The sequence below is a fragment of the Zalophus californianus genome, chromosome 3 (genome assembly GCF_009762305.2).
Source record: "Zalophus californianus isolate mZalCal1 chromosome 3, mZalCal1.pri.v2, whole genome shotgun sequence".
Taxonomy (NCBI): domain Eukaryota; kingdom Metazoa; phylum Chordata; class Mammalia; order Carnivora; family Otariidae; genus Zalophus; species Zalophus californianus.
The window spans coordinates 139,210,039-139,224,126 of NC_045597.1; the positions used below are offsets into that span (position 1 = coordinate 139,210,039).

General features: G+C 32.8%; 1 protein-coding gene across 1 annotated transcript in view; it reads left to right on the plus strand.

Moving 5' to 3' along the window:
- Nucleotides 1-11,992, plus strand: part of MTX2 (metaxin 2) — a 62,891-nt gene extending 50,899 nt beyond the window's left edge. The window contains exons 7-11 of the mRNA XM_027590663.1: nt 960-1,052; nt 1,557-1,595; nt 1,979-2,104; nt 3,184-3,260; nt 11,535-11,992. Coding sequence (XP_027446464.1) covers nt 960-1,052; nt 1,557-1,595; nt 1,979-2,104; nt 3,184-3,260; nt 11,535-11,718 — 519 coding nt within the window. The 3' untranslated portion in view covers nt 11,719-11,992. The remainder of the gene's footprint in view (nt 1-959; nt 1,053-1,556; nt 1,596-1,978; nt 2,105-3,183; nt 3,261-11,534) is intronic.
- The last annotated feature ends 2,096 nt before the right edge of the window (nt 11,993-14,088 follow it).

The window sequence follows — 14,088 nt, forward strand, 5'->3', positions numbered from 1 at the left end:
TTTAGAAGTTGAACGTATTAATATATACATTGGAATTCAGTTTAGGTTTTAATAGTTACAAAGGACAACCTCCATTAACATTTTGGGGAACATCCTTCCAGACTTCTCTCTATGCATATACAGAAAAATATAGATCATACTATTATGTGGTATTTTGCAACCTGCCTTTTAAAATCATCAATATGTTTGGAGATTCTTCCATGTTAATGACTGTAGAAATATATCATCCTTTTAAGTTGTTGTATAGTATTTTATTGTATGGATGTATTATTATTTATTTACATAAGCCTTTATTGATGGACACATAAATTGTTGTCAGTTTTTGGCTCTTATTGAGTGTTAAGATAAATATTCTTCTACAGATATCTTTGTACACTTGTCAGATTATCTCCTCAGGATAAATTCCTAAGAGTGATACTGCAGTATTAAAGGGTATGCATTTTTAAAGTTTCACCACAGATGGCTGGATTGAACTAAAGGGTTATACCATTTTATGCATCTACTCATTATTATAGTATATGAGAATTTTAAAATTAGTGTCTATTTCCCTATACATTTACTAACTTTTTTTTTCAACTTTGACCACTTTATAAGCAACACATGTCAGTCTTTTGGCATTTATTTTATTACTAATAAGGTTAGTCTCTAAAAAAAAAAACAAGGTTTACTGACCATTCTGTTTTCTTCTTTTGTGAAATATTTGATAATGTAATTTTGTTCATTGAAAGATACATTTTTATAATGGCACATAAATACTACTTATATTAATATTTTGTAGTGATAGATTATTAACTGTTTTTTCGTATATAATTTTAGGAGATACTTTAGAAATTTATTAGACATTTATAGTAAAAACATTGATGTAGTAAAAACATTTATATTCACTTGGTAGTAAGATAACTGAAAGTTTTTGTCTATTTAATATGATGCTCTTTTAAATTTTTTTAAATTCCCTTTAGGGCCATTCTCTTAGTGATGGGCTGGATGAAGTCCAAAAAGCAGAAATGAAAGCCTACATGGAATTAGTCAACAATATGCTGTTGACTGCAGAGGTATAATAGAAGATAATAGGCCTTGAAAAGAAACTTTCTCTCATAAAAGATCATCTTTCTTATGGGCTATTTTAAAGTTACTGAGAAATAGGAATATAGTCAAGCAATTCTAGGGCTAGGATGGTTACTGAAATTATTTGGTTATTATGTTTGAACAAATTGTCTGACATTTTCAGATTCAGTTTTTCTATTGTAAAAAGGAGTGATTCTTGCCCACTCATTATTTGACTTTGGCCTTGGGAGGTTTACTTAAATAATATCTGTAAAATACTTTAATAGTATTTAGGGATGTACTACTGTATGAATAAGAAATACTTTTATTAAGTATTACCATTAATTAAATTTAATAATTCTGTATAGCAACATTAGCCAGAGGAGGGAAAACTCATATATGTGACTTTTATAAAGTTGGCTTATAAAAAATCACCATGGCAAGAAGTAATTTTCTTTATCCATTTTCTCTTTGGTATTCTAAAGTTTTAGTGACTGTTCTTTTGTTCCTAGTTATATCTTCAGTGGTGTGATGAAGCTACAGTAGGGGAGGTGAGTGGTTCTGCAGCATTTATCTTAATTAAAATTTAATGAGAAAACACTTTTGCTCAGAATCGTAAGTCCCTGCTCATAAATGAAACATTGTGGCTTATACCATTAGTGATACAGTTTTTCACTTACTTTAATTTTGCTTGCACATACATTTTAGGGAAGTTATATGTCATTGTTTGATATAACTGGTTGCAAAGTACATAAAAGTTTATATATTTTTAAAGGAAATTGTTTGAAATTTTAATTTTTTAGATTGCAAGCTATGTATTTTTTTCAGATTGCTGTATTTGTGTTCTGAAAACATTTTCTTAAGTATTCTGTTTGTAAAAACAGGCTTTGTTTTTAGAAAGAATCATGTTTGTCACAAAATCTTTTTGCTCTAGATCACTCATGCCAGATATGGATCTCCTTATCCTTGGCCTTTGAATCATATTTTGGCCTATCAGAAACAGTGGGAAGTCAGACGTAAAATGAAAGCTATTGGATGGGGTAACAAGACTCTGGACCAGGTGAATTCAGATAATTCAGATCGAAGTGAGGGTTTCCTCAACTTTAAGGCATAAGAAACTCATTTTTTTATGTTGATAATCTTTAAAAATCTCAGCATAATAAAAAAATTAAGAAAACATTTGCTCTTATTTTTTTCTGACATGAAGTGGTTTTTATTTGTTTTATAAAAATCACACATGCTTATTGTAAAACAGACTATATAATACAGAAAAGTTCAAAAAGGAACTAGAAATTGCTTGAAATCCTACCACCTAGAAATTGCCACTACTGACTGTTTGGAGAACATTCTTCTAGATGTCTCTTCTAGATGTCTCTTGAATGGGGACCGTATTATACCTGGCACTCTGTAATCTAATTTCCATTCACCAATACATTGTGGGCATCTTTTATGTCAATAGATACAGATCTGCAGCATCAGGGCTTAAAAAAAAAAACCCTGTTAAATACAGCTCTTACTATATCTATTTTTCTTTGGTCTTAAGTTTACTGAAATTGCAAAATTTAAAAAATATATAGCTTTTCAAGGTCATGAGATTGAACTAATTCAGTCATTAAACTAAAATGTCTTTTTTCCAAGGCTACTCATAGTCCTAGCCAGCCAGTTTACTGATGTGTGACACACTGGGGGATTGGGTAAATGAATAGGGATTGAGTATATAAAATCCATCTCCACTAGTGGGAAAACAACTCAAATGCTTTTACTCATGGTGGGTCAGCAGTGTCATCTTTATGAAGCAGATTTTTTCATATATGTAAAGTCATTTGAATCTATGGATTCAGGAAAACATTTTTGTAGGGGGTGAAGTTTTGAGATAGAAACTTTCTTAATAGTAATCCTTATAAGTAACTTATATGTACTTGTGTTTAAAGGAAGTTTGCTCTCAAATTTTCTTCCTATTTCTTAAATAGAAAGTATTACTTATGTTCTATATATGTTCTGTAGTCTGATTTAAATATATTTAAAAGGTTACCTAAATTTACATTTTTTGTTATAAACTGTGATACAAATTAAGTTTTAGACACATTTTATTGTTTTGCTAATTTAAATATTTTCCTTTGGGTCTGTTGCCTATGTTAGGTCTTAGAAGATGTAGACCAGTGCTGTCAAGCGCTTTCTCAAAGACTGGGAACACAACCATATTTCTTCAATAAGCAGTAAGAAACTTTATCTTTTTCTTAGTTAGTTTTTTCTATATTGTTAGGTTACAAATTATTTTACCATAGAGGAATTGTTTTATCCAGAAATATTTATGAAAAGATTTTGTTTTCTTTTTCATTTTTGCCATCATTAAATATTTACTTAGCACTTCTTGGTTATCAGGCACAGCTCTAGGCTCTGGGATACTAAAATTTCTAAAATGCAGTCCTTGCCATTAAAAATTTGTCTTAAGGGCAGACATGTAAACCAGTCATTATTTTATGGTATGATAGAGGTACTACTAAAGGTAGTTGGAGGTGCTGTGTATGGAACTACATTATCTTAACAAAATCTACATTTGCAAAATACTGTTGAAACATGAAGTATAACCATACTTGTTTATACAGGGTGATATCCTGGGGAGCAGAAAAGTGAATAAAACTAAACAATAAAAAATTTTGTTGGATGGACAAGCACTATTATGAACTTATCTTTTAAAAGTTAATGAAAATATTTGTAAAGCACAGAAATTAGTATGAAAGATAAGGATTAAATATATATGCACATATATCTAAATTGGATAATTCATGTTTCATTAAGACAGAATTATTTTGTAATCTGAAAAGAATAATACAGGCAAAGAATGGATTTCCTTTTTTTTTTAAGTTACAGTTTTAATATATTAGAATCATCCTGTGATCCAGTTTAAGATGGGCTTAAATTAACATTTTAATCTTAATGTTTTACTTAGAAATTCTAGCCTTTTCTTGGCTCTGTAATAAAAATTTTTGCTTTTTAGAGTGATAATTTTTTAAAGGTGTATTTGCTATTAATTATTATATCTTTATAGGCATTCATCTTCTATAGCCATATCCTGTATCTTTTGGTAGAGATACTAATATTAGCAAAAGTGACAGTGATGATAGCTTGGAAGTATTTGTTATATTAATGTATGCTACATATAACTGAAATTTGGGGTCTTTTGATCTCTGAAGCACAAAGGTCATAGAATTCAAACCATGAAATCCTGGTAGGTAAAACTTCGCCAGCTATGTTCCTATTTCTAGTGATGTTTGCGATGCAGAGTCTGTTTAGTCTCTAACACAAAAGAACTATAGCTACGTATTAGACCCAGGTAGTTCCTTTTCTTGCTGATACAGGAAGTCTTAGGGCTGAAAAGCCCAGAAGAGGTGTGTTTTACTGTTTGAAGTGCATTATCATGTGTTAGGAGTTAGTTTTGTTATGCATGCTGTCTTCATGGAGGCCAGGAGAATATATCTGACTTATTCTTCTCATTTAAACCCAGTGTCAAAGACTTCATTCATGACCAGGTATCATTCAGCATGTGATTTAGTGGAAATATCAAAGTATATTTTTTCTTGTAAGGGTACAATTATATTTAAGCTCCTAATGAAAAACTCAAAATTTAAAACAAGCACAAAACCAAAGATTTGCTATGGAGGAACCGTTTAATTGATATTAAGATGTAGGTTTCTGAAATAATTTTACCTTGTATGAGACTTACATAAACATTTTTCCCTAATGATTGAAAAATAGATTTCATTTTTAATTTTAGTTTTACCCCATTGTCTAATTAGTAGTAAACTGTAATTAGGAAAAAGTCATTTGTATTTTCATTTTGAGGTGACAGCATTTTTCTCATTTTTTATCTGTCAGGAATTATTACTTTGTGAGATACTGTGTTTTAGTGAATAGAGCACTGGCTTAAGTCTAGATAATGTAGTATTGGATTCCAGGTCAGTGGCCCTGAATTCTTTTCTTGGCTCTAATATATACCAGACTTTGGCAGGTTACTTTATTTCCCTGTGTATCCTCCCTTTACCCTCTAAAATTAGGATAAATTTTTCTCCTAGCTAACCACCTGGGGATGTTGAGAAGACTCATGAAAAGAAACTCAGTAGTTTTACTTGCTGAGAGAAGGGGAATGGGTAGATGAGGGAGATCCTGCAGCAAGAATAGGAATTGGGAAAAGAGGACAAAGAAGATAAATGGTGGAAAGAAAAATTTAGGGAAGTGAAATTGGAAGAAATTAGAAATAACACAAGATAGATACTAACACTGGTGGCCTTTTTTATCTTTTATAATACACAGTGTTAGTTGGTAGCTTTTAAATATTTAAGTCATATTTCCCAAATGCAACTAAAACAAAATCTGTATTTCCTGTTGTATACAAGCTATCTTACTGATGTGATATCTGTTAAGACACCTATCCAAAGGCTACTGGGTTATTTGTTCTTTTTCATGTGGTTGGCATGGACTTGGAATGAAAAAGTAAAACTTTTCTTAAAGTGTTATTTTTATGTTATCTTTTTTTCCCTACATGTAGTCAGGATAGAACGAGTTATACTGTTGTAAACCATTTATGAGCTCCTTGCAGGTCTGTATGTTTTCTAAACAAAACCTGCTTATCAGCAGAGGGTCAGTAAGTGTTGGTTAAAAGTAGCTTAAATTGGGAAGTTGGAAGAGGAGTTATATTTGAAAAAGAAAGAGTTCTGCATTAACTATTAAATGGTAAAACTTGAAAATATACCCTCATATACTGATGGGAAAGGGTATTGAAGAAATGCTGCAAAAATCATACATGGGAATCTTAAGATGAAAAATTTCAGGGAAGAATTGGATTTTACTGAGGTTTATTCAATAAAGAAATTACCAGTGGAGAAATTGAATCAGTAATCAAAACACTCCCAACAAACAAAAGTGCAAGACCAGATGGTTTCACAGGTGAATTCTACCAGACATTTAAAGAAGAGTTAATACCTATTCTTTTTAAGCTATTCCAAAATATAGAAGAGGAAGGAAAACTTCCAAATTCATTCTGTAAGGCCAACATTATTCTGATACAAAAAAAGAAAACTAGGCTAATATCTGTGATGAGCATCTATGCAAAAATCCTCAACAAAATATTAGCAAACTGAATTCAGTAGTTTGTTGAAAGGATCATTCACCAAGATTAAGTAGGATTTACTTTATTTTTTTAAAAGATTTGTTTTAGAGAGAGAGAGAGAGTGAGCACATGTGAGCAGGGGGAGGGGCAAAAGGGGAGGGAGAGAGAAAATCTGAAGCTGACTCCCTGCTGAATGTGGAGCGGGACTCGGGGCATGATCTCTTGACCCTGAGATCATGACCTGAGCTGAAATTAAGAGTGGCTGCTTCACCAACTGAACCGCCCAAGCGCCCCAAGATTAAGTGGGATTTATTCCATGGATGCAGGGGTGGCTCACTATTCTCAGATCAATCAGTATGATACATCACATTAATAAGAGGAAGGATAAAAACCATATGATCATCTCAGTAGATTCAGAAAAGGCATTTAACAAAATACAACATCTCTTTAGGATAAAAACTCAACAAAGTGGGCATAAAGAGAACACACCTCAACATAATACATGCCATTTATGAAAAATCCAGCTAACATATTCAGTGGTGAAAAACTGAAAGTTTTTCCTTTAAGATCAGGAACGAGGCAAGAATATCCATTCCCACCACTTTTATTCAACATAGTACTGGAAGTCCTAGCCACAGCAGTCAGATAAGAAAAAGAATTAAAAGGCATCCAAATTGTTAAGGAAGAAGTAAAACTGTCACTGAGTGTAGATGACATGATAATATATGTAGAAAATCCTAAAGACTCCATCAGAAAACTACTAGAACTCAAATGAATTCAGTAAAGTTGTATGATACAAAATTAATGTATAGAAATCTATTGCATTTCTATGCAGTAACAGAGAAATTAAGAAAATCTCATTTATAATTGCATCAAAAAGAATAAAAATATCAAGGAATAAATTTAACCAGATAGCTGAAAGACCTATACTATGAAAACTATAAGACATTGATGAAAGAAATTTAATATGACACAAATGGAAAGATATAGCATGCTCCTGGATTTGAAGAATTAATATTGTTAGAATGTCCATACTACCCAGAGTAATCTACAGATTGAATGCAATCCCTATCAAAACACCAATAACACTTTTCACAGAAGGAGAGCAAATATATCCAAGGTATGTATGGAACCACAAAAACCCTTGAATAGCCAAAGCAATCTTAAGAAGAACAAAGCTGGATGTATCATAATCCCAGATTTCAAGATATACTACTAATCTATAGTAATCGAAACAGTATGGTACTGGCACTAAATCAGATACATACATCAGTGGAACAGGATAGAAAGCCCAGAAATAAACTCATACATATATGGTCAATTAATCTATGACAAAGGAGGCAAAAATATACAATGGAGAAAAGGATAGTCTTTACAATAAATGGTGTTGGGTAAACTGGACAGCCACATGTACAAGAATGAAATCAGACCCCTCTCTCACACCATACACAAAAATAAAATGGATTAGAGTCCTGAATGTGAGACCTGAAATCATAAAACTAAAAGAAACATAGGCAGTAATGCTTTAGACATCATCCTTGGCAACATACTTACGGGTATGTGTCCTCAGGCAAGGGAAACAAACAAAAATAAACTTGGGGCTAAAAAAGACAACCTACTGAAATGGAAGAAGATATTTGCAAATGATATATCTGATAATGGGCTAATATAGAAAATATATGAAGAATTTCAACAACTCAACATCAGAAAACCAATCTGATGTAAAATGGGCAGAGGACCTGAATAGATATTTTTCCAAAGAAGACCTACAGATGGCCAACAGACACATGAAGAGATGCTCCACATCACTAATCATCAGGGAAATGCAAATCAAAACCACAATAAGATACCACTTCACCAGTCAGAATGGCTATTATCAAGAAGATAAGAAATAAAAAGTATTAGTGAGGATGGAGAAATTGTGTGCTAGTGGTGGGAATGTAAATTGGCACAACTACTGTGGAAAACAGTATGGAGTGTCCTCAAAAAATTAAAAATAGAAATATCCAGTAATTTCACCACCAGGTATTTACCCTAAGAAAATAAAAACAACTAATTTGAAAAAAAATATGTACCCATGTTTATTGCAGCATTACTTATAATAGCCAAGGAATAGAAGCAAGCCAGGTGTCTAACAGTAGATACATAGATCAATGGAACAGGTGTCTATCAATAGATGAATGGAGATTGTGTGTGTGTGTGTGTGTATGAAATATAAAATGCTATATGTAATATATATGCATATAATATGGAATATTAATCATAATCAGTGAGATCTTGCCATTTGCAACAACATGGATGGACCTAGAGGGTATTATGCTAAGTGAAATAAGTCAGACAAAGAAGGACTATATGATTTTACTTATATTTGGAATCTAGAAAACAAAACAAATGAACAAAAAAACAGACTCTAAAATAAAACAAACTGGCAGTTACTAGAAGGGAGGTGAGTAGGAGGGGTAAGCAAAATAGATAAAGGTGATTAAGAGTACAAACTTCTAGTTATAAATAAGTCATAGAAATGAAAAGTAGAGCATAAGGAATATAGTCAGTAATATTGTAATAAAGTTGTGTGGTGACTACTTCTCACAAAGTGCCTCTACATTTATCTACCTACATCCCTGGTTCTTTTCAGATATCCATTTGTTATTGATCCTTCATTTGTAATGACATTATTCATGGTGCTATTTAGTCCAAGGAAACTTGTGATTTTTTTTTTTAAACTATCCTGTTGGCTACCCTCTTAAACATGACCATTGACTGCACATCTGACTTTGATTAATAATTCTTGATGAATGTGTCAAAAAAGGGAAGGCTTTGAAAGAATGAATAACTACTACTGAAAAATTAAATATCCTGCATACCTTAGGGAGGATGCTTTCCCTCGATTTGCATTCAGCAAATACTGATTCAGTTCCTTTCATCCTTTTCTAAGAAGTGGGGATATAAAAGATGTATGCAGCGTCACTTCTAACCAGTTTAGAGTATAATGAGGAGAAACAGTTAAGTGGACACAGTTATAGTGTGGCATGAGAAATGCATCACCTTTTTATTGATTCGTTCAAAACATATTAAGAACTCTCTCAGACATCGTTCTAAGTATTGGGGACACAGCAGGAAAGAAGTAGAGAAGATCCTGGTAGAGGGAGACAGACAATAACAAATATTAGATAGTATTAAGTGCTACATGGAGAATTCATATAGGATCACATGGTAATATGTGACTGCACATCTACTTTATTTTTTTTTAAGATTTTATTTATTTGACATTGAGAGAGAGACAGCGAGAGAGGGAACACAAGCAGCGGGAGTGGGAGAGGGAGAAGCAGACTCCCCACTGAGCAGGGAGCCCGATGCGGGGCTTGATCCCAGGACCCTGAGATCACAGCCTGAGCCGAAGGCAGACGCTTAACCGTCTGAGCCACCCAGGCACCCCATGCATGTCCACTTTAGTTTGGGTGTTCAGATGTGACATTTAAGCCTTGTTGTGAAAAACAGGAAGGAGCCAGCAATGTGAAGTCAAGGGAAAAGTGTTCCAGGAAGCAGGAATAATTGGGTCAAGGCCCTAAGATTGGCTTGAGTTTGTTATGTTCAAATGGAGGAGGCAAGGCCAATATTGGTTGTGTGTTGACAGTGGTAGGAGATGAGACTGAAGAGAAAAGCAGGGGCCAGGTCATCTAGGCTTTCTGTGCTTCAGGTAAGGAGTTTGGCATATTAGTGTAAGTGGAATCGATATTCATTAGAATAGTTTATGCTTGGAGTGGTATGGTCTGGTGACATTTTAAAAAAATCACTCTGGCTACTATGTGGACAATATATAGAAGCAGGAAGGCATGTTAGGAGGCTATTGTAGTGGTCTAGGTGAGAGATGATGGTGGCTCAGAGTAGATGATAATGGGGAGAGAGAAATGGTAGTAATCAGGACATATTTGGCGGTTCTGTCTCAAAAGACTTGCTAATGGATATGAGAGGGTAAGAGAAAGAGAAGACTCAGGAGTAACCCTGAGATTTTTAGCTCAAATAGCAGAGTGGATAATGGTGCCTTTTATTTTGGGAATATGGGATGAGCAAGTTTGAGATGCTTCATAAGCATTCAAGTAGAGATGTTATGTAGACATTCGAATTTATGATTCTGGACTTTAGGGGAGGGACTGGGATTGGAGATAAATATTGGGGAATTAGTGGCATAAAGATGTATTTAAAACCATGCAACAGCATGAGGTCCTTCATCATTAGTGATCAAGACCACATAGTTAGTAAGTAAGTGGCAGAGTTAGGATTCAAACTTAGATTTGATGGACCCCCAAATCTGTTCTTCCAAACCAGATTACTGAAACATACTTTCACATGTAGGTAGGCTAACACATATTTTCTCAAAAACTTTATCATGATAGGACTGGCAGCAGTAATTAGTTCATAATTATGGTGATAATTTTCTCCTTTCAGTAATATTTTAATATTATTGGCAATTATTTTAATATGATGTAGTTTGGTGAAGCCTCATCTATAGACCATTAGTAGTGAGGTGGATAAATTTCAATTTTTTATTACTAATACATACTTAAAGGGGAAAAAACCCTAGAAAATTCTTTGTTGAAGACATCTTTATTTCTCCTTCAGAAAGTTAAATTATTGGGGTGCCTGGCTGGCTCAGTCAGTTAAGGGTCTGACTCTTGATTTCAGCTCAGGTCATGATCTCACCGGTCCTGAGATTGAGCTCCACTTTGGGCTCTGAGCTCATTGGGGAGTCTGCTTGAGATTCTCTCCTCTCCATTTGCCCCTCCCACCCTCCTCATCTCTAAATAAATAAATAAATCTTTAGGAAAAAAAAAAAGAAAGCTAAACTATTTTTAAAAGTGTAAAGGTAAAATTAAATCATGTTGTTAATATATAATTGGGTTATCAGGTGTCATATGTTCAGCACCACAGTGAAATCCTCTGTGCTTTGATACCATTTTGTTTATGCTTCTATTAAAACACTTAACTAAATTGCGTTGTAATTTACGTTTTGTGTCCATGTCTTACGTCTCTATCATCTAGCACAGTTCCTGGCACATTGGAGACCTGCTGTATTTATTTAGTGGATAAATTAATGAGTAAAATGAATATGATCTGTTACACCAATATTATTTTAACTCATTACTACTTTAAAAAGCAAGTCACACAACTAGCAAATTATAATTTAAAAGGTTTTTTTTTTTCATATCTTACAACAGAAACTGCAAGTAAAAACAAAATAAATTCTAGCATGTCGAGGTAGGATTTATTTCTTGTGTGACTTTTTCTTTTAAATAGATGAATAAAATGTTTTAAAAAGTAGTGTATATTCTGCCATACAAGTTAAATGCTATTCATGTTAATTTCATTTCTACTTTTGTTTTAGGCCTACTGAACTAGATGCATTGGTATTTGGCCATTTGTATACCATTCTTACCACACAATTGACCAATGATGAACTTTCTGAGAAGGTGAAAAACTATAGCAACCTCCTTGCTTTCTGTAGAAGAATTGAACAGCACTATTTTGAAGATCGTGGTAAAGTCAGCTCATCTGTCAAATCATCTTAGAGATAATGTCTTAATTTAGTCATTATTTAAAAAAAAAATTTAACTTGAAATGTGTTACTTGAAAGTTACAGTAAGTAATGGTATCAGAATTTTAAAACCAAAAACACTGCTTTTTGAAACCTCAGAATAAATTATATAATGCATCCTATACATGTACTTTATACTGTTAATTAAAATAATTCTGAATGATTTCATTTGATATGTTGTACTTGATATCTTGAAATTTTTGTTTTCGTGGAACATGTATGCATATAAAAATAAAGCTCAAAGAACTGTATGGCTGGTGTATTTATGTCCTTTTGATCTTTCTGAAAGCTACTCTGGAATAAACTGTCTTTTCTAAGATAAGTAATCTGTGTTCCATACTTTTCAGGTGACTTCAATAGATATATGGTGAACCTGGGCATGGGAAAAATGTTAACAAGTATGCACTTAGAAAATGTAAATAATTGCAAGGCAATTAAATCCTGGAACAGATTACCATTTAAGAGCATTCTTCATATCTAAACCTAATTGAATTTGTGAACATTTCATCACAGCAGCTATATTTTTATAGTTTCAGGGACCTTATTTTTTTTGAGTCAAGAATATTTTAATAATATTTTATTACTCTTGTGGGGAAGGGAGTATAGTTTTTACAGAGGTGAAATTTGTATATGAGCACTAAGGATTATAGGTTTTATCCCTTTAAAATTTTTAAATATTTTGTACAAAACCAAGGATGCTGGAAAGAGATGCGAAAATCATGTCATTTTTTTGAAAATACTGAGAATAATAATATTTATAATACTATAACTTATAAGTATTATACATATTAAATAGCGTATTTATTATATATTATATATTATAATAATTATATATATAATAATATTTATAGGGGCACCAGGCATTTTTACCTCATTTAATCCTTACTAAAACACTATGAAGGATATTATTCCCAGTTTACAGAGGAGGGAATGGTAGACAGAAAGCATAATGCCTTGTCCAAAGTCATAGAGTTAGCAAATAGTAGAGTTGGAATTCAAACAGGCAGCCTGGCATCTGTTTGGCTTTTAGTGAACACTACACTTTATTTTTTTTTTTTTTGTTAAGAGTGTAGATTTATACAATATAAAGGATATATTAGGTTCTCCTTAGTCTAAATCCTATATAAACTTTGGGTACTCTCTTTGGACCATAGTGCTATTTATAGCTTTCCTAAACTAATTAGTTTTGTAATGTGTATTATTAAAATAAAAAATTCCAAGTCACCTGTGTTTTTGCAGAGTTTTTATGATGGTTTTTTTTTTTTTGGTATATATTTTTGTGTATTTGTACTTGATGCTTTTTTCTTTTTATCATAACATTCATTTAATTGAACCAAAATCATTTGTACTTCAGTATATGAAATCTAGACTTTTTTCTTTGAGTTTTTTGGATATTAAGATATTCCATCAAAATAAGTTGTGGTATTTTTATCTTTACTGCTGGCTGTATTCTTACTTTAAAATGAGGAGCATTGGGAGACAATGGTTATTTATTCCAAGTTGAGTTATTTGCTCTTCCTTAAGACTTAACTGTATCTATGGATCACTCTGGGAGGCCTTGTTTTTCTCTAGTATTGAGTGAATCACCATCAAAACAATGCATTAGAAAGTAGAAACCTTGATTATCCCATTTTGGTGATTCAGTTACCTCCTTTTATCTTTTAAATTTGGGTCCACAAAGCCAATTCTTAGTAGCTAAAAATGATCACTGAAAGGCTAGTTTCCTGTCTAAAAAGTTAAATGTTGTTTTACTGCCAAAATAATGTGTGTACTGAATTTGAGAATAACTAGGATGATCCTTTATTTAAATTAAAATTTAAATCATGAGTCGTGAGAAAGTTTGAATCAAGATAGATATAGTCTACAGTGTCATTTGATGACTTCTGAATGATGTGCGTTACTGGTTTTAATATATCTTCTAGAAACCCTTTAGAAGTCCAACTTGTTACTTTTTAATTGACTTTACTATTGGACAGTAGACACTGTATTAATTCGTTAGGAGCCCAAATCCAGGAAAAGTAGTAGTATAAATGTCAATCTGAGAGATTCACTTAATACATCTTGATACTTTTTTTTTTTTTTTTTAAGATTTTACTTACTTACTTAGCAGAGCAGGGGCAGAGGGAGAGGGAGAAGCAGACTCCCCACTGAGCAGGGAGCCTGACATGGGGATCCCATCCCAGGGTCCTGGGATCATGACCTGAGCCCATGAAGGCAGCCGCTTAACAGACTGAGCCCTCTTGATGCCTTTTTGATGAACAGATAGTGAGTAGTATTTTTCTTACTGTTGTGTATGATTGTTATTTAATGAGGATGGGTAAAATGTAGCTGTACATTGAGGTAT